The following is a 27996-nucleotide window of genomic DNA, read 5'->3' on the forward strand; positions in this document are numbered from 1 at the left end:
TGAGATATTTGCTGAGGAGTATCATACTTGTCTTTCACCTTTCTCCTCTCCCCACTCCTATACCTTTCTAGGCATAAGTTCCCTTAGGAAGAGAGAAGGCTGAATGATTTAGAATCTGAATTTTCCCCCTGAGGTGAATTAGGCCCTATAATAAGGAGTAATTAGGCACTAAAAATTCACCCTCAATGCCTATAAGAGCATCTGGCTCACTGATGGGACTTGGCCCAAGAAATGTCACATTGTGTTGTTTGAAAATTCTAATCTCCAAAGGAAAGCATCCCATCAATATCAGTCACAATGCCATTATTTTAGATGGATAGATTAGTGCATTTAATGATTAACTTTTTTCATCATCAAGGAAATTAGGACCATCACACTTGGTCTCTATTATTCCAGGCTTTATAAGCCTGCTTGCAAAGCAGGAAGAAAAGAGACTCTAAAGAACCAAGATGGAAAAAGCAACTTAATTAGATTAAGTATTCATAGCAGAGATCTGAACTAGAGGCAATATAGCTGTGAGGAAAGCACGGAAGGGGTGGATTTGCAAGTTCTCTGAAGGAAGGAAGCCAACAAAGATGTGGGGGGGGAGGGAACAACAACTTACATTTTGTCTCCTTTCAAAAAATATGACTTAGAACCAATCTATTTGCTTACTTACCCAGCTACAAAAATAGTCATTTGTGAAAATTATCTGTATAGGTATGGAAGACATCCTCAATTAAAGTATTAACAGGAGACAGACTGACTTTTGCAAATGCTATTCCACAGTAGAACATATGTTTACCATCACAAAATTGAATAAAAAGATGGAGAGAATAAAAATTCCATTCTGCTTGTTTGCTGATTATAAAACATTTGATTCAACAGAGCAAATATTCCATGAAGAAATTTTTCCTAACAAGTTGTCTCATGCATACATCAAAGTTATTAAAATTCACTTTAAATACATGTAGTAATTATGGACCTAATAACAAAGTATACATTGTTCAATCACCTTTGCCTTATGAAAAATAGGTGAGGTGTAAAATAGGTGAGGGAGATATATGCTTGCTAAAGGTATGTTCCATTATGATGCAAGAGATTCTACAAAGCCCAGATTGAAAAAGGATTCCCCATGGATGATGAGGTCCTTCATATCCTCTTCTTTATGACTGACATTGTACTGGCTACATCAAGACTCCAGGAAAATGCCAAGTTTCTTGGAAGTCATCTGAAAGCTTTTGACCTAACTAGCCACATGGGAAAAACCAGGTGGATAAAAAATATCTGCTGTCTAGATTATAAATATAATTAGGTAAACAACCTATAAGAAGTCATCCATTAGAATATTAGATAGGAGCAGAAGTTTGGGCCAGATTGTTCTAGGAATCTGTATGATTCTTTTCTTTTAGGTTTTTGCAAGGCAAATGGGGTTAAGTGGCTTGCCCAAGGCCACACAGCTGGGTAATTATTAAGTGTCTGAGGCCAGATTTGAACTCAGGTACTCCTGACTCCAGGGTCGGTGCTCTATCGCCACATAGCTGCCGCTGCATAATTCTTTTAAAGGCCCTAAATTTCTCTTAGTAATGTACAAATTATCCATATTTTTGACATAAATATTCTATCAGTGTTATTTTAGTAACTGTGGATTAAAAAAATCTATAGTCTTATAAAAGAACTAAAATGAGTATCACTCATATGGTAATGAAGAGGCTCATGGTAGGTGGGACCAGGATGTAATATGTAATAAATAAAGAATTTTGAAGAACTTGAGTAAAGAATGTCATTATCCTTGGTGATCAAAGGCATCTAGATGACACAGTGTGTAGAATGTTGCACCTGGTGTATTTGAAAAGGATGATAGTGTGAGGGATGTGAGGGATGACCAGGGAACAGATCAATTATTCTCATGAGTTGAACCCCAGTGTGGAGAATTTATAGAAAGTCACCTATACACAGGCATAGATAGGCTGTAGCTGGCATTCTTGAAGGAGGATACTAATCCATTTGAGTCAAATGAATTTCATTTGAATTTTCCAAAACCTGAAACAACATCTCTGGCTAGCTTCCACACACTGAGTGGGCACTAAATAAATGTCACTGGCAGCCTGAATCATCCTTCCTCACCCTGCTGCTGAGAGGAGGGTGATGGCAAAAACTCTCCATCCTGTTTCATAGATGATGTTCAGTTCTCTCATAGCTTGAGTTGTTCCTTTTCCTTGTAGACACACACACACACACACACACACACACACACACACAATTTATGAAGCACATGAAAATAGTTATTAAAATATGAGTATAGTATCTGTGTGACATCCTCGTGGTATTTGGTCTGCTTGGTGTCTACTCACCTAAAGTGGCAAAAGATTAAAAAAAAGAAATTTCAATAATCACCCTATAAATTTATCATGGGCCTCTTCTCCTTTCATCAGACCAATCAGTTCTTCCTTTAGTGAATCCTAGACAAAGCCATGTTCATGAATGAGGGGAATTAGTGTAAAGTCCACAATGATGACCATGTCTCCCACTGATGTAGATTGGTACATTCTTATCTGTAGTCATAAGAGTCAGAAAATCAATGAGAAAGAATAATCTGGGTATTGTGGTCCCTCTTACACAAATGTGTTGTGCTCTTATGAGATCGCCCAGCAGCTGGGCCAGTGGTGCCCTCCAGAACTGGTGGAGAAGTGCCCAAGACATGAACAATATTCAGTTACCATAATAAGGCAACATAAAGAGCTTTTTCTCTTGTGGGCATAATCAGCCTTCAGTGATGATGAAGCAAGTGGAACTGGGCCATCCTAAGCCTTCTCAGACTCCTTACACAGATGCTGAAGAAAGAACAATGCTTAAGAAGAGAGGAGGGAGATATGGAGGAAAATCCCAAGACCAAAACAGCAGCAGAAAGGAAAACTATAGGTTTATTGATGTCTAAAAATATCAGAGCTCTCTACTTGAAAGGCAAAATAGGAGACTAAGGAAGAACTTAAAGGATGATGTTTTGGCTTCTCATTTTATAGGATTATAAGGTTTAGAATTTGAATGGATTGTAGAGGTCACCTAGTTCAACTCCTTCAGTAATAGAGTTCTCCCAATTTTGATGGGAGAACTGAGGTTCAGAGACGGAAAACAATTTGTCCAAGGTCATAATAAAGTAAGTATCTTTGATTTACATAACTGTCAAAGTAGGAAAGGACTTCAGGCTTCATTCAGCACAGTCTATATAAAAATTACCTCTCTAGAATCCCTGAGGGATAGCCATTTAACCTCTGCTACTGGAGGGGCACCCTGCCAAAGTAGCTCATTACACTTTTGAACTATTTTAATTGTTAGGGAATTTTTCCTTAAATTGACCTCAGATCTGGGTATCTACCATCTCCACTCTTGGTTTCTATTTCTGCATCCTTTCCTTCACTCAAGGACCAAAGTGAACATATTAAATCTCTCTTCCACAAGTAGCAGAGCTGCAATTTGAACCAGATATTTCATCTCCAGATGCAGAGTTTTTCCACTGATACTGCATCTTTTCCCTTTCAATGAGCAAGTTTAGAATCACTTAAAGTTGGGAATCTCAGAGTTTATTGAGTCCAGCCCCCCTCATTTTACAAATGAGCAAACTGAGACCTTAGAGGGGTTAGGTAGAAAACAGAAGGGAAAAAGCAGGTATTAAGTGCCTACTATGTTTTGGGCATTGGGCATAGACATAATTGGGACTGTACTTTCTAAATATTATCTCATTTTATCCTCACATGTCTGAGAGGTAGGCGCTAGTATTAAGCCCATTTTACAGTTGAAGAAACTGTCCAAGGTCACACAGCTAATTAGTAAGCCAAATTTGAAGTTAGGTTTTTCTGATGCCAGGCCTGGTCCTCTAACCACTGGAACTACCTACTGGAAATAAGTAGCAGAGTGGGGATTTGAACTCATGAACTTTGAAACCAAATCTTGTGCTCTTTTAATTATACTACACTTTTACCTGTATTACTCTTATATTAAACATTATGTTTCTTTTCATCCCTCCTGCTACTCCTGAAACCTTTATCACTTCATCCCTAGATAATTGTAGTAGCTTCTGAACACATTGACTACAGTTGCTCCCTCTCATCCATCTTGCACACCATTGCCAGATTAATCTTATAAAAACATGACTTTCATTAAGTCATTCCCCACTTAAGAAGTTAAAATGACTCCCATGTTGCCTAAAGTACAACATCTTTTATCTGATATTCAGAACCAACAATCTGACCTCAACTTTTTTTACAGGTTTATTCTCATTACTCTTCTTTATAAATGTTCCAGTCCAGTTGAACCATTCTTTGAGCTCTTGATTGGTGAACATTCACTATATTTGTCCTGGATTCAAAATGACTTTCTACTTTTCAGTGATCCTCATACTAAATCACACATGTATATTTCTCCCCCCCTCCGCCCAATACCTTTCTCCTCTTCCACCCACCTCTACCCCATCCTCACATCAGCTCTGGGAATAGTAATCAAATCAATAATCTTGTAGGGAATGTATCAGTTAACTGCTCTAAGAATCCAATTCAGTCCCCAGACTTTCCCAATCAAAATATTCTCCCATGGTGACTGTTCCCCTGTCTTCCGCATATCAGGATGGGAGTTTCTTGAGGTTAGCTACTATTTTGCTTGTGTTATCTTCAGTACTTAGCAGAATGCTGAGCAGATTTGTTGTCCAATTTTTCAGTCATGTCTTACTCATTGTGACCCCAAGAACCCTAGCACACCAATATTGCCCTTGGGGTTTTCTTGGCAAAGATATGGGTGAGGTTTGCTATTTTCTTTTCCATTGCTCAGCATCTAGTAAGTGCTTCATAAATGCCTTTTCATTATTAAATGTCTGCTGTATGCAGGACACTGCTAAGTGCTGAAAGAAGCACAAGGTTTAGATGAAACATAATTCCTATCCTCATTAAGATCATAGTTTAGTGGAGGAATAAGCATTAAGTATAGCTAATCATAATGTCCAATATGCTATTATTCACATATTAAAGAGGTAAAAAGAAAAAGCAAGTATGAATGAAAATTGTTGACAATAGAGTTGCGTACAGAAGTTCTTCCAGGAGGAGGTAATGTTTGAGCTGAGCTTTAAAGGAAGGGCAGGTGAGAATTCACAGACAAAGGTGATAGATGGGAAGGTTGCTTGCCTTCTCAGAGGGGGAGGGATAGAATTTGGAGCTCAAACTTTTTTAAAAAAGAATTCAATGTTACAAAAAACTGTTTAAACATGCAATTGAGAAAAAAATATATATATATAGCAAAGGAGATAGTATAAACTGAGGTGAGACATTGAAATATATTATCAAGAAACTTATCATGGGTCCACTTTGCCTGGAGCACAAAATGCAGAGTATATGAAAGAGGATTGGAAAGATAAATCAACATCATAGTGTAGTAGAAGACTTTTTTATAGATTTATAAAGTAAGGATTTTGAGCTCTACTTAGTGGATAAGGAAATACTAAATATATTTGAGAAGTGTCATAATTGCTCTTTTTAAAAAAATGTTTATTTAAGGCAATGGGGTTAAGCTAGGCAATTATTAAATGTCTGAGCTCAGACTTGAACTCAGAGTCTCCTGACTCCCAGGCCCAGTGCTCTATCCATTGCATCACCTAAATGCCCCTATAATTGCTCTTTATATAAAAAAGCAGTGATGGGAAGGGCATGTTGGAGAGGAGAAAATGGAGATCAGGAAACCTGCTGGCATGCCATTGCAAAAAAATGGTGTGTGTTTATCAGGGCTTGTTCTAGAGTAGGGGCAATAGAAATAGAGAGGAGGGGAAAGATAAATTAGATACAATCCATATACTTATAGAATATCTATAGTTTTGACAACTCTGCTCCTTTTTCTCTTCTTTACTTTTCATTCCAGCTTCAAAGCATTGTTACATCCCATCTTCTCAGTGAAGACTTTCCTGAGTTCTCCAGCCCATATGATTTCTTTCCCCTTTGAGTTCTGGGATTTATTGTTTACATAATATTTGTGCCATTTAGTATTTACTTTCTTTTGTCAAAATTTCTGCTAATTGCTATCAGTTTTCTCATTTTTCTTTCCCTAAAAATTCCAACTATGCTTCTGATTCTGTATTACATTCAACTTAATAAAGAAATTAAGTACCTGTCATATATTATACAATGGAAATGGAAATATATAACACAAAATTGTCCCTGCCCTCAAAGGGAGGGAGAAGAGTCAGATAGTAGGTAAACATAAGTCAAATACAGAGAAAAATTGAAGAAGGATAAAGAACTTACATTTAGATCAGAGAAAGTTTGGTCAGGGAGATGATATCTGGGGCTTAAATCCGAAAGAGAGAACTGACTTTTCCAGTAGTCCTTGATGGGAATTGGCTACTTTTGAAAAAAAATATTAAAGATTAGAAAGTCAGGAAGTCAGGTGATGCTATTTTTAGGGGCAGGGGAAGGGCCTTTCAGCCTAATTTTGCTTATAGATCAAAATATAAACCCAAGCTAAACTTTGACCTCAGTATTAGTTACTTGGAGAAGCAGTATAATCCTTACTTGGGTGTGACCATAGACAAGTCACCTAACCTTTTTAATTTTTGATCTTAGTTTCCTTAGCTGTAAAATGAAGATAGTACTTATAAAACCTATCTCACAAGGTTGCTTTGCAGTTGTTTAAAGGGGAGAATGTAAGATGTCTACAAAATCTTATAGTACAATTTAAAGCTATAATAGCTTAAAGCTGTACTAAGACTGTATATGCATGTATATGTAAATGTGAATATGTGATATGCATGTATATATATACATATATGTCTGTATTGCCCTGTAAACTTTTAAAGCTCTTTATCAAGGGCTATAAACTTGAAGTCCTTGCATTTAAAAAAATGAGATAACTGCATTTCAATGTATTTAGTTAATGAATTATTATATGTTTTGTATATTTAAAAATATTTTGAAGAAGGATCCATAGGCTTTCCCAGACTGCTACAAGGATTCATGTCACAAAAAAGGTGAAAACATACTTTATATAAATGTCATTATCATGATATTTTCATGATTGTTTACATATTTTTCAATGCAATTTTGATAGAATTAGTGCTGGGATAAGTTACACTACTACTACTATTATTATTATTATTATAGTTGTTATTATTATTATTATTATTATCATCATCATCATTGCTTTAATATTTAATGGACTAATGCATCCAAGAATACAATAACTGATTTTTGTGGATAAAAAAAGTGTATTAGAATGTAAAGTCATCCTCTCTGGATTCACAGAAAGTGTTCTTGATACACAGCTCCAATAGGAGACAGTATAACATGGGATTGACAGGTACCATCCCCGCTCCACATGATTTTGATTATCTTATATAGGTTTCTTTATGTTGAAAGCTTTTTGTTCCATGAGTAACTTGGATATTATGAATATTTGATATAGGGTAGTCTGTCTATTAAATGTATTATTTTCAAGTTTTTATGGAGCATTATTGAGTCTGGGCTATTGTTGACAACAGTTCAGTCTGTAGTAATGGGCTATTTTCAGCATTGCTTTTCCATTGAGTTTCCCAAGATACTTTGAAACTTTTATTTGTAGAATGGTTGCCTGCCAGTCCTTGAAAGGTAGGACAGATCATGTCTTGCTAGCTCTTAACTAGGTGCCATATTTGTATAGACTGAAGTGGTGTTTTGAAAGGTTTCCATCTTATCCTTGTATAATCTACATGGATCAAAAAGTCCAAGGTTTTTTAATATCACTTAACTGTAATTTTTGTTGGCAGTGATATGAACTTGAATTGTCATCAGAGACCCATAAAACCTTCCAACCACAACAATAGCTAGCAATTATTTAGCCTCTGCTGTAACCAGATACTGTGCTAAGCACTTTACAAATATCTCATTTAATCCTCACAATTCTGGGAGACACCAACGCCCCTCACTGTCTTTGGGGGAAGCGGGGAGCAAGATGGTGGGGGGGGCAGCAGGATCCTCAGCACAAGCTCTGGTACAGGTAGGCAGACCAGAAGAGAGCGATGGCTGTCAGGCTCATGGCCAGGAGGCCTCACACCACGGAGCTGCCAAAACAGGAGCTAGGAATATCCCCATTTTACAGTTAAGGAAGTGGAGGTAAACAGAGGTTTAAGAAATATTGCTAATAAGTGATAACAAATAACAATTTGTTGTTATTATTATTACAACTCAACTGGACTGAACCTTAGCTTTCACTACTTTGTCATTCACTACATTGGCTAAACTAGTTTCAAACTAAAGGGTAAAAAAATAAAAGGCAGATTTAAGAATATCTGTGGCAACAAGTCTTATCTGACCATATTTCTGACACTACCTCCCTTGAAACTAAAAAGATCCTTTACACAGGAGGAGTTATTCTTATTCTCTCATATTACACATGGGAGTAGGAAAGAGATATTTTTAAGAAAATGTTTGCAGTCCCCATTCCAGCTGCAGATGGGTCTTCTTGCCCCAATCTATATCCCAGAACTGAGCATCCTTCCTCTTGAATCTCTTCCATTTTAACTTGTTATCCATGCCCTTGGCAAACCCTCATTTGCCATGCTGAACAATGACTGTTGTGAGTAGCTTTGATTGTTGAGCAGCTGTTATTTAAATATTTATGGTCAAACTGTTCCAAAAGAGGATTGAAAGCAGCAGTGGGTGGTTTAAGAAATACATAAAATTCTATGGGGTAGATTTCTCTATGGAATGATCTACATTTCTGTGTAAGTGCCAGATTTTCCACTTATCATTCTTACAAAGGACACACTCAGGGCAGTTATCAACACTGGTCTTTCAAGTTAATTACAGCTGGGACTAACACTTAGAATCCAGCTTGGAGTTTGTGGACTAAAAGGGGATCAAGTAGGAATTTAGGGTTGAGGCCTTTTCTTGCTCTGATTAGTTATCACTGGCCAGCAGGCGGAGGAAAAAAACCTCTTGCCAAAAGCAACACCTTGTACTCCTCTAGGTCAGAGTGAAAGTGCCAATGGATCTCCTATACACTCCCAAGGACTCTTCCAGACCTTCCCCCCCATCCCACACAATGAAATATAATAGGTACTGGTCCCAACCTCCATCTTCTCCAGTTACAAAAATAAAATTTTATCAGTCAACCTAACTTGCTGACAATAATGCTTTGAGATATTATTTCCATTTGTTAGTTAAGGAAACTGAATCTGAGAGAGAGAGAGAAATGTCATCTCTGGTTATAGTTAAATATCTGGTTATGGGAGAATTTGAACACATTTCCCTTGACTTCAAGTCTAGCATTTCTTATTCTTGTTTACCAAAAGAAAATATCAGAGACCTAGCAAAAGAATCATTGAAATGAGTTATCAACTTGAGGATCATAAAATCTTACAGTCCAAAGGGCCTAGTAGAGCCTCCCAGTACTGAATCAACTCACTCAATAATATTAATGTTAGGGGGCTCAGGGTCATAACAGATTTAAAGACAACAAAAAATTTAGAGGTTGGGTAACCCAGTTTATTCATTTTATAGAAAAATAAACTGAGACCCAGAGAGTTAAGGTGACTTGCCCAGAGTCATAGAGGTGGAAGTAAGTAGCAGAGTTGTACATTCTACCATCTGATTCAGCATACATATAAATTATATATATATATATATATATATATATATATATATATATATATGTATGTATGTATATACATATATATATACTATAAACATAATATCATATATATAAATTTGTATTATGTATGAATATATTTATATATACAGATCTATATACAAATACATATAGAATTGAATCTAGTCTCTGATTAGAACACCCTATTTTAGGTTAAAGAACTTCTCATCAAGAATCATTTATAAGGGGGCGGCTAGGTGGCATAGTGGATAAAGCACCAGCCTTGGAATCAGGGATACCTGGGTTCAAATCCAGTCTCGGACACTTAATAATTACCTAGCTGTGTGGCCTTGGTCAAGCCACTTAACGCCATTTGCCTTGCAAAAAAAAAACCCTAAAAAACCCAAAACAAAACAAAAACAAAAGAATCATTTATAAGCTTTGCAATCTTAAGGCAAATCACTTGAATTCTCTAAACCTTGATTTCTTAATCTGTAAAATGGAAAGTTTGTACTAAATGATCTTTGTCAAATTCAGATCTGTACTTCAATGAGCTCCCAATTCCAGGTTTGTTGTTATTGAATAATGTTTACTTCAGTTATCTATAAGGGGAAATTCTTTGCCCCCAAGTTCCCAATTGACTGCTTTGTCTTTCAGGTTTTTTTTTTTTTGTAGACCTGGACCAATATGTATTCTGCTACTCTATATAGCATGTATAGTATTATTCAGCACATAGATAAGTGTTTGTCATTTATAATTATTTCACTTTTATATTTTCTTCTTTTGTCAGGTTTCTCCACTCTTTTGGAATGTTGTAAGTAGTTTTTTTCAGAACTCATTAATCCCTACATTTACCAGGACATAAAATGTGTATAGCTAAATTCTGATGAGCTTAGCGTGTTCTATATTACCCCATACCTATGAAGTGCAGGTTAAGAGTGTGTGTGTGTGTGTGTGTGTGTGTGTGTGTGTGTGTGTGTGAGAGAGAGAGAGAGAGAGAGAGAGAGAGAGAGAGAAATGCAACTTGCTAAAAGACAATTGCATTAAACTCCATTTTATTTCTTCATATGAATTCAGATGGCAGTCACAATGACAAATTAATGGACTAGGTGCCCATTAATGTTATATGCTATCGTTATGTTATTAGTTTGGGGGTTCTTAAATACTATGCAATATGTAGAAATTTTGATGATGGTTCCCTTATTTTGTTTTGTTTTGGGACAAATGAATGCAAATGGAGAAAATACAAGGATTTTATCTAAAGCATAGATTTTTATGTTATGAAAAACAGAAAGGCAGGTAGGGCTCTATCAGATCATATCTTTAGAGTTCAAAAATTAACCAAAATGTGCAGAGTATATAGTATTCTACTTTGTTTACTATTTAATGACCATTAACAAGGTATTTTATTCAGAAAATCTAAATATTAACTTAAACTGCCCTCCAAGTTGTCTGCCATGCATATATCAACATCATCAAAGATTCTTTGAGAAGTCAAGCAACAGAAATAGCTTTGTTTGCTTATCAACACAAGGTAAGACATAATACATAGAGACATTTGTTTGCCATTGTCATGGAGGATGTCTAACTAGAATCCAAATTGCCATAGAGATGGCAGGGTCCTCCAGATACTCAAATTTATAGATGGCATTGTACTGAATATCAACCTCTGGAACATTGTAGTGTATACTTAGAACTATAATCACTCAAAAGTTTTTGCCCTATCTACACAGGGAAAATGAAGTGCATAAAGAATGTTTATTTTCCAGACTGCAATATGAGTTAAATGAAAACTCCATGGAACTGATCTAACCACAATAGATACATAAATATATGTGTATATTATATATTATATATATATTATATAATATATAATATATATATATATTTAGTTATCTGTCTATCTCTATGACTATACAATGAACATAAAGAGTTTGGATTTCTTTTGGGAAATTGCACATTGATTTTAATGACCTTAAATGCTTCAATGTACCCAATCTGATGCTTTCCTGAAGGAGAGGGATTAAATGATTTGTCCAAGGAGGCACAGTAATATCATAAAGAGATTCAAATCCAAGCCATCCTGACCACAAGTCTTGATCTCTATCTTCTTTACCACAATCAAAGTAGCAGATCATCCAAAAGGGAATGAAAAATCATAATTGTAGGCCTAAGTAGTCTGCTCCATGTTACCACTGAAGAATTTTGCAGAAGCAACTTAGAGGACGTCATCAGAAAGATATATGAGCAAAAAATGAGATGGGTCACATAAGAGAATCAAAAGTACAACCAGTGAACAACCTACATGCTTCCATGGTGTCCATTCAACATCAAGAGTTGAAATTGAAGGTCCTCAGCACATGAATGAAACCTTGAAGGGAATCCATGGAAAGAGATGGAGAAGATGAAAGGTTATATAAAAGTCTGGGATCTCTATCATAATAATAAATGTATCTTGGAATTGAAGTAAAGATGCTGATGGTGTATGTCCATATCTTTTACCAGCACTTCCATTTTTTCTTATTTCATTTATTCCATTATCATTCTTGTAAGGATAAGCAACTATTTGAAGACCATTAAAAAAGTCTTTGATTCAGAAAATCTAAATATTACCTTAAACTGGAAAATGTAGTTGTTCAGATCATTTTCTAAGTATAAAAATTCACAGATCACTAAGATTTTGCACTTAAAACAAAATGCATCTCAAAAGTTTAAGAATTGTTTTAAAATTTCTTTCTTTGTGGTCACTGAGTATCTGGAAAGCCAACAATTCAGGCTAAATATATGATTTATTTAGTATTTTGTGGTTCAGTTGTTTTTGAATCTTTATAACCCCATTTAGGTTTTCTTGGCATAAATATTGGAGTGGTTTGTCATTTCCTTCTCTAGTTCATTTTATAGATGAGGAAACTGAGTTAAACAGGGTTAAGTGGTTTGCCCAGGGTCACACCTAAAATGTATGATATCAGCTTTGAACTCATGAAGAGGAGTCTTCTTGACTGCAGGCCTGTCACTCTATCCACTGTGCCCCCTAGCCACCTTGATTTACTATATCCAAAAATAATTAAAAACATGAGACTAGACATCTGTATATTTCTGAGCATGCCAAAATATTTGATATTACAAGATTTCAAGACCAGATAACTGACTGACTTTTCACTTTTCAACCAGGTGTTTAGGTCAACTGTAGAGATAGCCTATGTCAGTTTTCTCTTTCTCGGCTTCCTCCTCCTCCTTCCTTTATCATTTTTTCTGTCTTCTCTGCTTCTTCTATAATTCATTCATCTCACAATATATTTGTTAGAGCAGATTCAAAGAAATTAGCCCTGATAAATCAGGGATAATAAATCATTACAAATTGTTTCAGCTACTAACTTCAAATACAAAGTCTGTTATCCCCAAAGTTCACTTCATGTCCCCTCAATTTAAAAAAAAACATTTAGAATCACAGTAGAATCATAGATTTTGGAGCTGAAAGGCAATTTACATGCTGCTTAGTCTAACCTTTTCATTTTACAGTTGAGGAAAATGAGGTTCAAAGAGTTTGTGAAAATGCAAAGTAGCACCACAATTAAGCCTCACTGGTGGAATTTGAAACCAGATCCTCTCACCCCAAAGGCAAGACTTTCTCAATGTACCTCACAGATTTCTTTAGCTCTTTTATATGCATGATATTATACATATCTCAGCCATAAAGTGAGATAGCTTATTCTTCCCTTGTACATTTCTTTTCCAACATTTGCTGAGAAGGACAAGATTTGCTTTTTCGGGGTTACTCAATGAATATTAAGGAATATTGATCCAACAGAATTTTCTTGGGTTTTCTAGTTGAGTTCATTTAGGATGCTGCATCTCATCAAATAACCTTCCAGGGTGCCTCTGGGAAATGAAGGGAATAGGTGTCCATGTTGTTGGGGATTGATGAGAAACAACACGCTCATGACAGGATGAAAAATAAATTCATCCATGAAAATGAGCCTTGGGCTTCCATCCTCATGGAAATCAGTGGATCTGAGGGGAATCAGAAAACAAGCTGAGGCTTGTAGTACTGGGCTGAGCACAGAAGAGGAACTCAATAAACACATCTTAGACTCTTGGAGCAGATAAAGTCCTTAGAGCAATGGGTGTCAGCTTATGAATGGTAGTTCCCTGGAGGAGGGTCACAATATCAGAAAGGGACAGAGAAAGCATATGCACACCAAACATTGTTGTTTTGATCTTTATCCAGTTCTGAAAATATATGCAGAAGAATGTTACTTATGCATGCATATTGCTATTTTCTAAATATATATATATATATAGCTGCTGTTATGATTAATAAAATGCATTTTTAAACATTGTTGAATTCAGAGTAGCTTTTTTCATCTTGAGTTTTGTAAATACATGAACACTCATAGAACATCCATTATTATACTTTATTATATACTTTATACATTATTCATTCAAAAAACACTTACTAAGTGCCTACTGATGCAGTAGAAAGAACACAGAATTTGAAAGTCACTTGATCTAAGTTCAAATTCCAGCTTTATCTCTTTATAGTAAGTAATAAGGGACCTTAGATAAGTCAGTTGAATTATCTGTACTTCAGTTTCTTCTTTAAAATGAGTAAGACAAGATCCCTTTTAATAATAACAATAACAGGAGCAGCTAGGTGGTACATTAGATAGAGCATCAACCCTGGAATCAGTTGGTTCAAATTCAGCCTCAGACATTTAATAATTACCTAGTTGTGTGACCTTGGGCAAGTCACTTAACCTCATTGCTTTGCAAAAAAAATAATAAAATACTAACAACAATAGCTAGTATTTATCTAAGCTTTAAGATTTGCAAAACCATTTTCAGGTATTATCTCATTTAATTATCACAACCATCCCGAGAGATAGGTGTTATTATTACCCACTTTTGATAGTGGGTAATAATGTGAGGAACCCTTATAACTCTATATCTGTGAGCCTACTGTGTGAGTAAAATACAAATAGAATATATAAAGAAATTCAAAATATATGCAAATAGGTAATAACTTCAGGGGAAAGGGAGAAATGATATTTTTCCCAAAAATTTCCTCAGAGTAGAAAAGACAGGAAACTGCTAGTCTGATCTGTTCTTATATGTGGGGAAACTGAGACCCAGAGATAAGAAGTGACATGTCTGGATTCATATAGGTAATCACTGACTGAATTGAAACTAAAATTTGTATCTCTTATTTAATCCAAGGTTTCTTTGACTTTAGAATACTGTCTTTCTCCTGATGATTTAAAAAGAAGACCCCAAGCCTCAATTCTTCTTCTTCCAGTTGTATTATATTTTTGTTTGTGTTCTTAAGAATGTATATTTTGGGGAAAATGTGTATATGTTTGCTTTAGACAAATAGCATTTTATCTAGTGAGTGACAGTGAGGGATGATAGAAGAATTTTTAAAATTAGAGTTGCTAGCCTGGAAGATAATGAAATAATACTGACATAGTATATCATGATTTTACCAAGACATTTTCTATGTTTCTCCTAATGTCTATATAACTATGATAAAGAAATGTGGGTTGAGTAAGAGCGCACAAAATCTAAAAACTATTTTCCAAAAATATCATACAGTGGATCATTTTCAGTGTGGAAAGAATTCTCTAGAGGCATGCCATTGGACTCTGTCAGCAATCTAAATAAAGACATCAGAGACATGCTTATTAACTTTGTGGATGAAACAAAGCAGAAGAAAGCATTAATTTGTTGGATAACAAATTCAAGTTTCATAAAAAAATATTTCAGAAGAACAAAAAGACAAGAAGATGAAATCTAACCAGGATATAATGTTCTGAAATTAAATTAAAAAAAATTAACTATATAGATATAGGGAAAGGAGAGAAATCATGAGGAGACATTAGTCTGGCAATAATTAATATGAAAATGTTTTAGGAATACCTAAGCCAGTTGTAATATTTATATATTATGAAATATTATATTGTAGCAGATGACAAATATGAATAATTCATAAAATTTAGTACACTTATTTATGATGAATGAAATAGCAAAGTCAAGAAAATAATATATAATATAATTTAAATGATGTAAATGTAAAGAGCTAAAACAAATTTAAACACTAGGAAATATAATGACCAAGCTGGGCTTTAGGTTGATAAAATGTACCTCCTTATCTGTGAAGAGGATGATTTTGAGTGAGTCATATTACATATACTCTCAGACACAAATACATTGATTGATTTTGCCAAATTGTTTTTCTTTTCTTCTTCTTCTTATTGTTTTTATATCTTTGTTAGAAGGAATGACTACATAAGAGAGGGCAGAGAGATGTTCTTGGAAAATGAAGGTTATGTAAAACAAAAATTATATAAATAAGAAAAGATGAAAAGAAAAGGTTTAGAACTTACAGTTAACAATTTCAAATAAGTTAATAATGATACCTGGTAATCTGTCGGTTTTGGTTACCTTAGGAGAGTCAAAGTGTCTAGAACAAGAGAAGTAATTGTCCCACTGTTCTTTGTCCTAGCAATCACAGTGGACTAGTTCAAGTTAGAGTACCTTATGTTAAAAGGAACATTGGTAAAGAGGAATGGAAACCCTACCAGATGAGGGATAGTTGAAGAACCTGAGCAATTTTAGCATGCAGAAGGAAAAAAACCTTACAAAAGACTTGATTATAGGTCAGAAAATTATTTATTACTTTCATGCTGTAAGGAAAAGTTGGGCCAGCAGGAAGATAGATTTCACCTGAATATCAGATATAAAATTCTAACAGTCAAAAATTGTCCAACGTAGAATAGGCTATCTTGTGAATTAAAGGGGTTCCCATCACTACAAGTTTTGAAAGAAGAGAATCTTGATGACTTTGTGTCAGGGACAGAATGCAAAGTAATTCCTGCAGGATGTGGAAGGTTAGATTTGATGACCCCCCTGTCTCTTCCAATTTAGAATCTATTATTTTCTGAAACATTTAGAGACAAGGGATTGGTTTGGACTAATATAGATGGCATTTGTGGAGATTTTACAAAAAAATGGATATTCCAGATGGTTTGTGAAAATGGCACCAATTCTTCCTGTTAGGTTGTTGAATTGCCATATTAGTGAAATAATCCCAGAATCATCTCACAATTGGAAGGGACTTCAGAGACCATCTGGTTGAACCCAACCCATAACTCAACTCTTGGAGCTGGAATGACTCTCAGAGGCCATCTCATCCAATTTGCAGAGGAAACATCCTCTGTAAAACATGGTGATTGAGTAGTCATCCAGTCTCTGCATTAACTCCTCCAGTGGTAGATAACTCACTAACTAAATAGCCCAACTCTTATTGAAAGCTAATACCCTACTAGCCCAACTCTCATTGAAAGCTAATGCCCTACTGCTCTGCAAAGTGGATATTACAAAAATAAAGCGAGTTCCTCAGAGACTTAAACTAGTTTAAGATTCACTGCTTCTCCCTTTATGAGCCAAGTTGAAAGGTCAGAACAAGTGAAAATGTCATGCCTTGAACATGAGTTTTCCACGTATTGACTCTTAGAATGCAGTGTTGTCCCTTGGGAGAATCAAGAAGATCACTATATACTAGGAGTTTACTAGAATCCCAGTCGTCTAAGGCAAGGTGTCAAAACTCATACCATAGAGGAAATAAACTGGAAACCACTAAATTTTTGAGTTAAGACACTAGGTTCAAATATTAAATCTATCCGCTTCTTCTGAGCTTGCAGTCATCTGGCACTTCTAAGATTTTTTTGGTTGTTTATTTTTTTTGTACAAAATTCTGTCTAATTTTGCTAGGATTTTGGCTCTCCTACCTATATTACCTGACTTTTCTTAGGCTCAATTTCTCCATTAGTAAAATGAGAAGGTAGGACTAGTTGACCTCCAAGATTCCTTACCATTTTTCCTATTTGAACAAGAATCCTTTCTCTGACATCTCTTACAAGTAGTAATTCAGCTGCAGCATGAAAAGTTCCAGTGAAATGGAAATTCAATACCTCCTGGGGCAACCCATTCCACTTTTGTATATATGCTATCAAGAGAAAAATCACCTAGTAAATCAGAGAAAGAAAGGACAAGTATGAAAATTGATTGACTATCTACAGAGGGGTCCAAAGGGAAATTTCACCAATGAAGCCCCTAGAACCTGGAGGAGCTTTCTGAGGTTGTGTGGGTGAGGAAGTTCCTATATATTATAACTTTATTAGGTTTTTATCTTGTTCATTACAATATTCTAGCAGGTTGAGAACTTTTTGTATTTCCACTATTGTCAAATGTGTTAATTACCACCTTCATATCACTTAAAACATATCTTTGATAAAGATGGCAAATAGTACAAGACCTAGGACAGATCATTGCTAATTCCACTATGGACCTTTCTCCAAATAAAAATGGAGCTATTAATGACTTTTTCAGTCATTTACCAAATTTTGAATCCTCTTGGATGTATTATTATAATATCCTATCCACATCTCTAAATAATCCATATCAATAATGTCTGTTAAATGTTTTGCTAAAAAGTGCCATTCTTGCAGTGTCACAATTGATCTATTAATTAATCCTATTTTAAAAAGAAATGAAATTCTTTATGAAGCCTTACTGAATCTTGGTGATCATTACTTCTCTTTCTAAATGCTTATAAGGAATCTTTAAAAAAAATGTGTTCCATAATTTTGCCTTGAATCAAAGTCAAGCTTACTAATTTATTATCTCCTATTCTCTTCTTTGAAAATTTGGACTTTCTTCCACAATCATAATAGCACCTTTCCTAGTCTCCATTATCTTTCACAGGTCTTATTCTAAGTGAAGTAGTAGAAAAACCCTGGCCCTGGAGAGACTTCTGGCATCTATTATTTGCGTGACACTGTACAAGTTTCTAAGCCTCTCTCTCATCCTGTTTCCTCACCTTTAAAATGAGACCAATACTATTTGAAGTATTAACCTCATTTGGTCATTTCAAGAATCCAAATGAGATCATGTATGGAAGGCATTTTCTAAACTGTTAAATGTTCTATAAATTATAATTATTGATAAACTCTATTGGATAGCATCCAAAATGGACTTGCTATAAACTGAGTTGTTCTTTATTGTTAACAATTGATAGAATGAGATGCTGGTAAATTCTCTTGACTGGATATATTTTGTATAAATACCCAATTTTATGGAGATCTATTTTATATATATATATTATATATATATATATATACACACACACACACACACACACACACACACACACACACACACACATATATATATATATATATATATATATATATATATATATATATATACCATGCTATTTGTGTGAATTGGATGTGATGGTGGACATAAGCACTGAATCATACATGCTTTCAAAACTGGCAACTTCTGGATTCTCTGAGTATTGCCAGACTCGATTGCTAAAATTTGGAGTATATCACAAGGGCAGATGGTTCTATTTCTCCCTTTAAGATGATTTAAACACCTGTAGTTTCAAATAGATAACTATATATGTAACTAGAAATCTCTCAGATGAAATCCAACTGCATTTTAGTTATTTTTTAAAGAACTTAGGATGAAACAAAATTGTCTTCTTTTTTCTTCTTGGAGATCACAATTTTACAAATTCCTCTTGGCGCCTGTGACTCAGTGTTCAAAGAGGAAAATGGAAACCATTATCTAACTAGCTCAAGCAAAGACCCAACTAGACTTCAATTTCTGACTATTTTAGGTGCAATTGTTTTTTGGCCTGATCATATGAATAATTGCTTCTAATTCTTGCATATCTAGATCCAGCCTAAGTGTCTTAAGGGTAAGCAAGTTCTGTCTTGAAAATTAAACTCCATTCATAATAACAATTGCCAAAATTATAGAATTCAATATTCTAGCACCCATTTTAAGCTATTAATAATGAAGAGCTTGCAAAAATATTCATCTATTCATATTCTAGGTAGGGAGTACACTTCCTTTTTTTCTCATCATTGCTAGATATAATGCTTCTGATTCAAAAATTGATACTTGAAATAGTATTGCTAATTACATACAAATGACTTTAATGTTCCTGTCTGGTACAGGACACTGAATGAGGGAGATGCTCAGGCAAGGTTGTGACTAACTGGCAGTCTGATTGATTGCCCTGTGGTTCATTTCCCACTGCATAGTGTGGAAAAGCACTTGGGTTTGTATTATGTTAGCTGTGGCTGCTGCTGGGGGAAATTGGGATCTTAGAAAAAAAGCTAGTGACCTTGTGGAAGTTTATAGGAAGAAAGAAGCCTATTTGTCTGGAAAAATCCACACTATAGGTCTTCTCCTAGTATCTGGAATTCCACCACTATAAAGAAATTCCTTTGGCTCAAAATATTGACCTTTTTTAAGTCCAAATATCTGTTCACTCTACAGTTTTGTTTATGGCACATCATTATTTCAGTGGTACCTTGATATTCATCAATAATTGTTTCTGGAACTCTTGACAAGTGATGAAACCCAGTGAGTAAGGAATGGATTTTTTAAAATAAGAAATCATGTAATTGGAAATAATTCCCCAGAACTTTCACATTTTGCTAGGCTAATGTTAAGTAATGAGGTTGTTTTGTAATACAGAACCTTAAAACTAAATAAACATGAATAAAAGAGCAATGAGTTACATAAAAATAAAAAAGAGGAGTTCTTGATATAATGAGTTATTATTAATCCTTTATTCTGTAAGAGGACCATAACATCAGGGAGGTAATGCCATGACATGCAACTGAATTGGATTTAATTGAGGGGGTGCTGTGCAAAGTCACCAGCCTTACTTTCTCCTCCAGGACCATCTGTGACCAGAGATGGATCAAGACAACTGGAGATGACCTTGGATGCAATGAGAGGCCTTGGCCTTTTAACACTAAGGGGTATTTCCCAGGTCACAGTTTGACAAAGGCAAAGCCCATTTAAGGATTAAGGCTAGGTAAGAGAGAAAAGAGGCAAAGAGGACAAGAATGCCATTTTTGCTTAAAATGGAATGGCAAGACCCTTAGCATTTCTTAGTGTTTAAAAGGTATAAAACATTAGTCCTTCATTCCTTTTTGTTTGTTTGTGTTTTGGGAGGTTATTTATTTATCTTATATGATTACAATAATCTTGTTGTGAGAGTAATCATAAACCTCACCCCAAAAAGATTAGAAACCTCAAGAATAGTGAGAGAGAGAAAAAAAAGTGTACTTCAGTCTGTGTTTAGTCTGTCTCTGGGACGAATTGCCTTTCCCATCATAGCCACCAGAGAAGTTGCTTTAATATTTTTTCCACAGTTGTTATCATTAGCTGTATTTCCCTTCACTCTATTCCTCTCTACTCTCATCTATTCCATTCTCTCTCTCCTTTCATCCTTTCACTGTTTAGAAGTGTATCTGAGTGCCCTCTTCCACGATCTTCCCTCTCTTCTATCACCTATTCCCCCCTTCCCCCCTCCCCATTCCCTCTTATCCCATCCCTTTCCTCTCATTTTTCTCTAGGGTAAGATAAATTTCTATACTCTATTAAGTGTGTATGTTATTTCCTCTCTGAGCCCTTTCTGATGAGAATGAAGGCTCACTCATTCCCCCTCACCTTCTCCCATTCCACTCCATTGTAAAAGCTTTTTCTTGACTCTTAATGTGAAATATCTTAGCCCCTTCTTCCTCTCCTTTCTCTTCCTCTCAGTACTTTTCTTTATCACCCATTAACTCCATCTTTTTCCTATATTATACCCTTATATTCAACTCCTTCCTGTGCCTTGTCTATATATGCTCCTTCTTACTACTCTTATAAATGATAAAGTTCATATGAGTTATTATCTTTTTCCCATTCAGGAATACAAGGAGTTTAACATCATTAAGTTTCTCATAATTAGTCCTTCTCATCCATCCCCTCTATGGTTCATCTGAGTCCTGTACTTGGAGATCAAACTTTCTGTTCAGCTCTTGTTGTTTCATTAGGAAAGTTTGAAAGTCCCCTGTTTTATTGAAAGTCCATCTTTTCCCCTGAAAGAGGATGTTCAGTTTTGCTGGGTAGTTGATTCTCAGTTGTAAACCAAGATCTTTTGCCTTCTGGAATATTATATTATAAGCCCTATGAGCCCTTAATGTAGATGCTGCCAGATCCTATGTAATCCTAACTATAGAGCACAGTAGTTGAATTGCTTGTTTCTGGCAGCTTTTGGTATTTTCTCTTTGACTTGGGAGTTTTGGAGTTTGGCTTTAATATTCCTGGAAGTTTTTCTTTTGAGATCTCCTTCAGGAGGTGATTGATGAATTCTCTTCAGAGAGCTTTTATCTCCTTTTCTAGCTGGCCAATTCTACTTTTTAAGGAATTCTTCTCCTCATTTGCCTTTTGTCTTGCTTCTTCCATTTGGCCTAAACTGTTTTTTAATATGTTATTTTCTTCAGTATTTTTTGTATTTCTTTCACCAAGTTGCTGACTTGGTTTTCATGATTTATCTACATTGCTCTCATTTCTCCTCCCAATTTTTCCTCTACCTCCTTTAATTGCTTTTCAAAGTCTTTTTTGAGTTCATCCATAGCCTGTGCCCATTTTCTATTTCTTTTGGAGGTTTTGGATATAGAAGCTTTGATTTTGTCATCATCTGAGTGTGTATTTTGATCCTCCATGGAACCAAAGTAATTTTCTATGGTCAGATTCTTCTTTTTTCTATTGTTTATGCATTTCCTCAGCCTGTGACTTATTTACTGCACTTACAGGGCTTGGGGGGGGTTGTTTTGGGACACCCCACTGCGACCTTAATTCCTCTAAGGTCTTATGAGAGGTTCTGACTGCTCTCTTGTCTGTGTTCAGGCTCTCCCCTCTTCCCTGGAGTTGTGAGGAGGGTCCCTGCTTGGCTATGGTGGTGTTCTGAGGACCCAGACTGCAACCTGGATCTGAGTATGGGAAAACACCCACACTATGGGAAAACACCCAAACTGCCCCAGGGAACACATCTGCAGTCTCCCCAACCCCTTTACCATCTATGGGCTGAGAGCTCTGGATGTGTTGGATGGCTCTGCTAACTTCTGCTGCTGGTTCTCACCTGAGGACTGCTCTGAGGCCAGAGCTCTGCTCTGCACTCAATCTGGTGTGGTAAAGTTCTCTCACCATCCATTCTGGCTATCCCTGATGATCCTTGGCCAAGAGGTCTGGAAACCACCCCCTCTGCCATGGACCCTGGTGCCCAGCCTGGCTGTATTGTGACTGTGGCTGCACTGCAAGTTTTTCCAACCCCCAGTCCCAGTGGAACAGACCTTTCCTACAGAACTTCTAAGTTGTCTTGGACTGGGAAATTGTATCACTCAGTCTTTCTGTGGGTTTTGCCCCTCTAAATTTGATTCCTTATGGAGTTTTGGGGGGAATGAATTTCCAGGAATTCCTGCCTTCATGCCACCATCTTGGTTCTGTCCCCTAGTCTTTTATTCTTGAAGATCATTACATCAGGGAAGTGATGCCATGACAAGTGCATGAATTGGATTTGAGTGAGTGAGTACTTTGCTAAGACACCAGCCTCACTTTGTCCTGCAGTCATCTGGGTCCAGTGGCCAGATAGCAACCAAGACAACTGGAAATGGTTCTGGATGTGAGGCAATTAGGGTTAAGTAACTTGCTTAAGGTCACACAGCTAGTACTTTATTCTTATGTAATTCATTGTTCTTTTATACATGTTCATTTAATTTTAAGATTCTGTTTTACAAAATAACATCATTACTTAATATTAGCCTAGCAAAATGTGAAAGTTCTGGGGCACTTGCATGAATTATTTCTAATTACGTGATTTCTTATGAGGCTGAATTAGAACACCTGTCCACCAGACTCCAAGGTCAGTGTTCTGTCCACTACACTACCAAGCTGCTCTTGATTAAGGTAGATAAGTAAGAAAGGAAGCAAAGAGTAGCATCTTTTTCATAGTCCAAAAAAAATCAATCTGGGAAGGGTGACTCTCAGTTTCTGGTCAAAATAGAACCAATTGCTAGTTTACTTTCACTCCGAACCAATGGAGGCCCAAACAATGAGCAAGTGGGCTTAACCTAGGGTTCTACACTGTTGTGAGGGGGTGGTGAGCAAGAGATAGGGGCTTGGAGAGGTCTAACAAGTAAAGATGCATTTTCTCTTGCCAGGGCTAGTCATGACTCATATAAGTTCTAGCAAGTGTGATGAGTCTCTAGCAAGTGGACTGTGCTGAAACACTTTTTTCCCCATCAAAATTGAACAAGTAATGGGTTTGATTAGTTATGAAGCCCAAGAGTATCAAGGTATTCATGTATTTTTTAAGCTCTTGACACATGTCTAACACATAGACAAGTTTTAAAAAAACTTTCCCCTTTACACTTTTCTCCTTAGCAGGGGAAGTGATACTTTTATTCAGGAGGTACCCCCTGAACATTTTGGTTGATTATGTTATAGTCTCCTGTCCTCTTTTTTGAAAATGTGGACATTCTGACTTCTATAATCATAATGACACCTTTCCTAGTCTCTATTATTTTTCACAGGTCTTGTTCTAAGTGAGGTGGCAGAAAAGCTCTGGCTCTGGTGAGAGTTCTGGCATCTATTATTTGTGTGACACTACAAGTTTTCACATTTTACTGAGCTAATATTAAGTACTGAGATAGTTTTATAATACAAAAACCTTGAAACTAAATAAACATGAATGAAGCAATTAATTACATAAAAATAAAACAAAATTTAACTTCACTTTACCTGAACTGAGAGAAGTTCTTGATATAATAGAATTGTTATTTGTCCTTTGTTCTCTAAGAGGACCATGACATCAGGGAGGTGATGCCATAATATGCAATGAATTGCTGCCTCAGTTTTAAGTTTTGCTTTAGAACATTAGCTACTAAAACTCTGCCCAAAAGGGCATGGTCTAATACACCTTACCTGTTTATTTGTGATCCCTCACCTTATGATCTATAAGGAATTAGGTTAATAGAAAAATAGATCAATAGCTAGAAGGGTCCATAGATTCCAATCTCTTTAGTTTCAGGGAGGATAAGTTATTTGTGTAATGCTACATAGGCAATGAGTATCAAAAGTAGAATTTGAACCGAAATCTTCAGACTCCAGTACCATGGTACAGTACACTGTACCATGTCATCTATTTAAATGATATAAAATAACAATGTCATAAGCACTCTTGTTATGATTAACCATGTTCAAATAAGAGCTAGTATTGATATCATTACTTTTAGCCTTTCTTTCCTTCCTTATCTGGACCCTATAGTTAACCAGTTCAACTATACATTGTCCTCAGTGTTTAATCTCCCTCCATTTTTTATCCTGTCACCAGTCATTCCTTGAAAAATTCTATCCCTTGGCTAATTTCACAATCTGCCTTCTTTACTCCTACTTAAGTGCTGCTAAATCCTGGTAGAGGAAATTATAGTATTCTGTTGACCACCCACACTACACAAATTTGTATTATCTAATCTTAACTGTGCCCTTACTGCTACATAGCAGTACTTTGATTATTCTTTGATTGTATTTCTGTTGTGCTCCACAGAATGGCTATTCTAGACCTTCTTCTGTCTTTTAATGCATTCTGTGTCACTCTATCCATTACATCTCCTCAGAGGTCCTTGATTCCTATTTTATTGAGAAAATCTTGCTCTCTTTTTTCCAAATATTCCACAACTTAAAACTCCTCCACATCTTTTCTAATCGTCTCCTGCTTTGCTCTGGTTCGAGACAAAGAGGTAGACTTTGTTCTTGCCAAAGAGGTAGACCTTCTGTATGCTTTTGATCTCATTTCCTCCTGTCTCATCTGAGAGTTTACCTCCCCAATCATTCCCACTGTTTCTTTTTTCTTCAATGTCTCCTTATCCATTGGTTTTTCCCTATTGTCTGCAAACGTATCCAGGACTTCTTCATTCTTAAAAATATTCATCTGTCCTTGTCATCCTCTCAACTTAACATCATATGTCTTGTCTTCCCTTCACAACCAATATTGTTGAAAAGATCATTTGCAATTATTGTCTCTATATTCTTATTTTACATTTATTTCTCCCTGCAATCTGGCTCTAGACCTTATCATTAGACTGAACTGGTTTCTCTAAAATTGTTGCCAAAAATCTCTTTTAAAAACAAGCAAACAAACAAATAAATGCATTAACATTGCCTTTTTAAAAATAGTTCTTCCATTTCCCAAACCCCTGTATGGAACCATTCCTCAGATTAAAGGTTAGATGAGGGGTGGCTAGGTGGTGTAGTGGATAAAGCACCTGGCCTTGGAGTCAGGAGTACCTGGGTTCAAATCCGGTCTCAGACACTTAATAATTACCTAGCTGTGTGGCCTTGGGCAAGCCACTTAACCCCATTTGCCTTGCCAAAAAATACCTAAAAAAAAAGGTTAGATGTATTATATATACCATATCCCTTTTGGGGAAGTTTTAGTAGCTAATATTCTAAGATTCTATTCTATTGTTTTCCTTTTGTTTCCTATTTTTTTTAATATAAGTAATACTTTTATGTGAACTTTCCTTCCTGTTCCTGTGATATAAATTATCCAGTAATAGGATTCCTAGATCAAAGAATTTGTAGCTTAATGATTTTAAAAAAACAGCTTAAAACCTTGTCTAGAAAAGTTGGACCCCCTCCAAAAAAAGAAATAAAAGTTAGAACAGTTTACAGCTCTATAAACATACATTAGTGTTTTTGTTCATCTTATAACAATAACCCTTCAACATTATTATTTTCATTTTTGTCATCTTTGTCCATCTGATTAGTGTCAAGTGAAACCTGACAGTTGCTTTAATTAATATTAATTAATAATTAATAATAAAATAGTGATTTAGAGCATTCTTTCCTATGGCTTTTAAGAACTTGCATTTCTTCTTTTGTAAACTGCCTGTTCATATCCTTTCTTCTATATCTATTGGAAAATGGTTTTGTTTTTCTGTACATTCAATTTCCTTGGAGCTTGAATATCACACTTTTTTTCAGAATATATGAAAGAAAATTTTCTTCCTAATTGACAACTTTGTTTTCAATTCTAGTTATACTGATCTGTTGCAAAAGCCTTTAAAATGTATATAATCAAAAAGTATACCTTAAAATATTATAAAAAGAGACCATAGGGTAAAGTAGAGAGAGAATGCTGGCCTTGGAGTCAAGAGGATCTGTATTCAAATTTCACCTCTAACCTATGCTGGTTGTGTGATTCTGGACATATCTCTTATATAGCTTTATAAACTTCATATAACTGTCTCATTGATAAATCTAAAATATGGAACTGATTGACTTTGAACTATTCAAAAATCCTTAATCACTCCATTTTCTTTTTATTAAAACAATAATATTAACTAGTATTTATATTATATTTTAAAGCTTGGAGAGTGCTTTCCAAATATCTCATTTCATTCTCACAAAAACCCTGGGAAGTTGGGGCCATTATTACTCCAATTTTACAGATGAGAAAACAGGCAAACAAAAGTTAAATTATTTGCCCAGTGGTCAAACAACTATTAAGTATCTGAATCAGGATTCTAAGTTCTTGCTGAATCCAAGTCCAGCATGCCATCTGTTCAATTACCCAGCTGTCTCAGTTTGATATTTAAAACCTTAAACAATCTAGTCCCACCTAGCATTCCAGGCTTCTTTTTGTATTAATGCCCTTTGAGAACTTTGTTCCACACTGACTGGTCAACTAACTGGACCCCATATACAATATTTCATATCATATTTCATATTACTGTGTCTGGAAAGCTTTTTCAAATTACTTCCACCTCTTAGAATCCCTATTATAGGTTTCTTAAACTCACTATATTCAAAAGAAAACTCATCACTTCCTCCCCCTAAAAAAAAAACCTTTCCCATCGTCCTAAACTTTATTTTTGTTGAGCATGGCACATTCTTTCAAATCACCCACATTCTCTACCACAGAATCCTCCCTTACTCTTCTGTATCCTTAATATCTCTCATTCATTAGTTGTCATGTCTTGCTAATTCTACCTCTTTGGTACCCAAGCTTGCAAACTACATGTCATCTTGGATTCATTTTCTCTCACCCCTCACATCCAATCTGTTACCAAGGTGTGATGATTTTCCATTCTTATATTTATCCCCCCCACTCTTCTCTCCTGTGCCACCACCACCACCCTGGTACAAGCTCTTAACATCTCATACTTAGACTACTACAGTAGCCTGTTGATTTGGTCTCAAGTTTCTCTGCATTCTAGTTATCTCCATTCACAAGTCAAATTAATCTTCTTAAAGTACAAATGTGATCATTTCACATATACTCTCCTTTAATAAACTTCATTGGCTCCTTATCATTTCCAAGATCAAATGTTAAATCTTCTGACATTTAAAGCCCTTCATAACCTAGCCCCTTTTTACCTTACAGTTTCTCCACACCTTATTCCCCCCACACACATACCCTTTGATCAAGTGACACACCCTCCTTGCTATTCTTGAACAACATACTTCATCTCCTGATTCTGGGCATTTTCTTTGGTTGTCCTT

At 35.6% G+C, this 27996-nt stretch overlaps 1 protein-coding gene across 3 annotated transcripts in view; it reads left to right on the forward strand.

The window, feature by feature from the left end:
- The window catches only part of PPP2R2B (protein phosphatase 2 regulatory subunit Bbeta), a 460330-nt gene that overhangs the window by 21746 nt on the left and 410588 nt on the right, over nt 1–27996 (forward strand). Inside the window, exon 2 of one of the 3 annotated variants that reach the window (XM_074212673.1) lies at nt 10370–10393. The exons of 1 other annotated variant lie outside the window; for it this stretch is intronic. In XM_074212673.1, coding sequence (XP_074068774.1) covers nt 10370–10393 — 24 coding nt within the window. Of the gene's footprint in view, nt 1–9737; nt 10394–27996 lie in introns of those variants that run through there. One more of the 3 variants, XM_074212671.1, reaches the window with a different exon arrangement.

The sequence above is a fragment of the Macrotis lagotis genome, chromosome 1, assembly GCF_037893015.1.
Source record: "Macrotis lagotis isolate mMagLag1 chromosome 1, bilby.v1.9.chrom.fasta, whole genome shotgun sequence".
NCBI classification, from domain to species: Eukaryota; Metazoa; Chordata; class Mammalia; order Peramelemorphia; family Peramelidae; genus Macrotis; species Macrotis lagotis.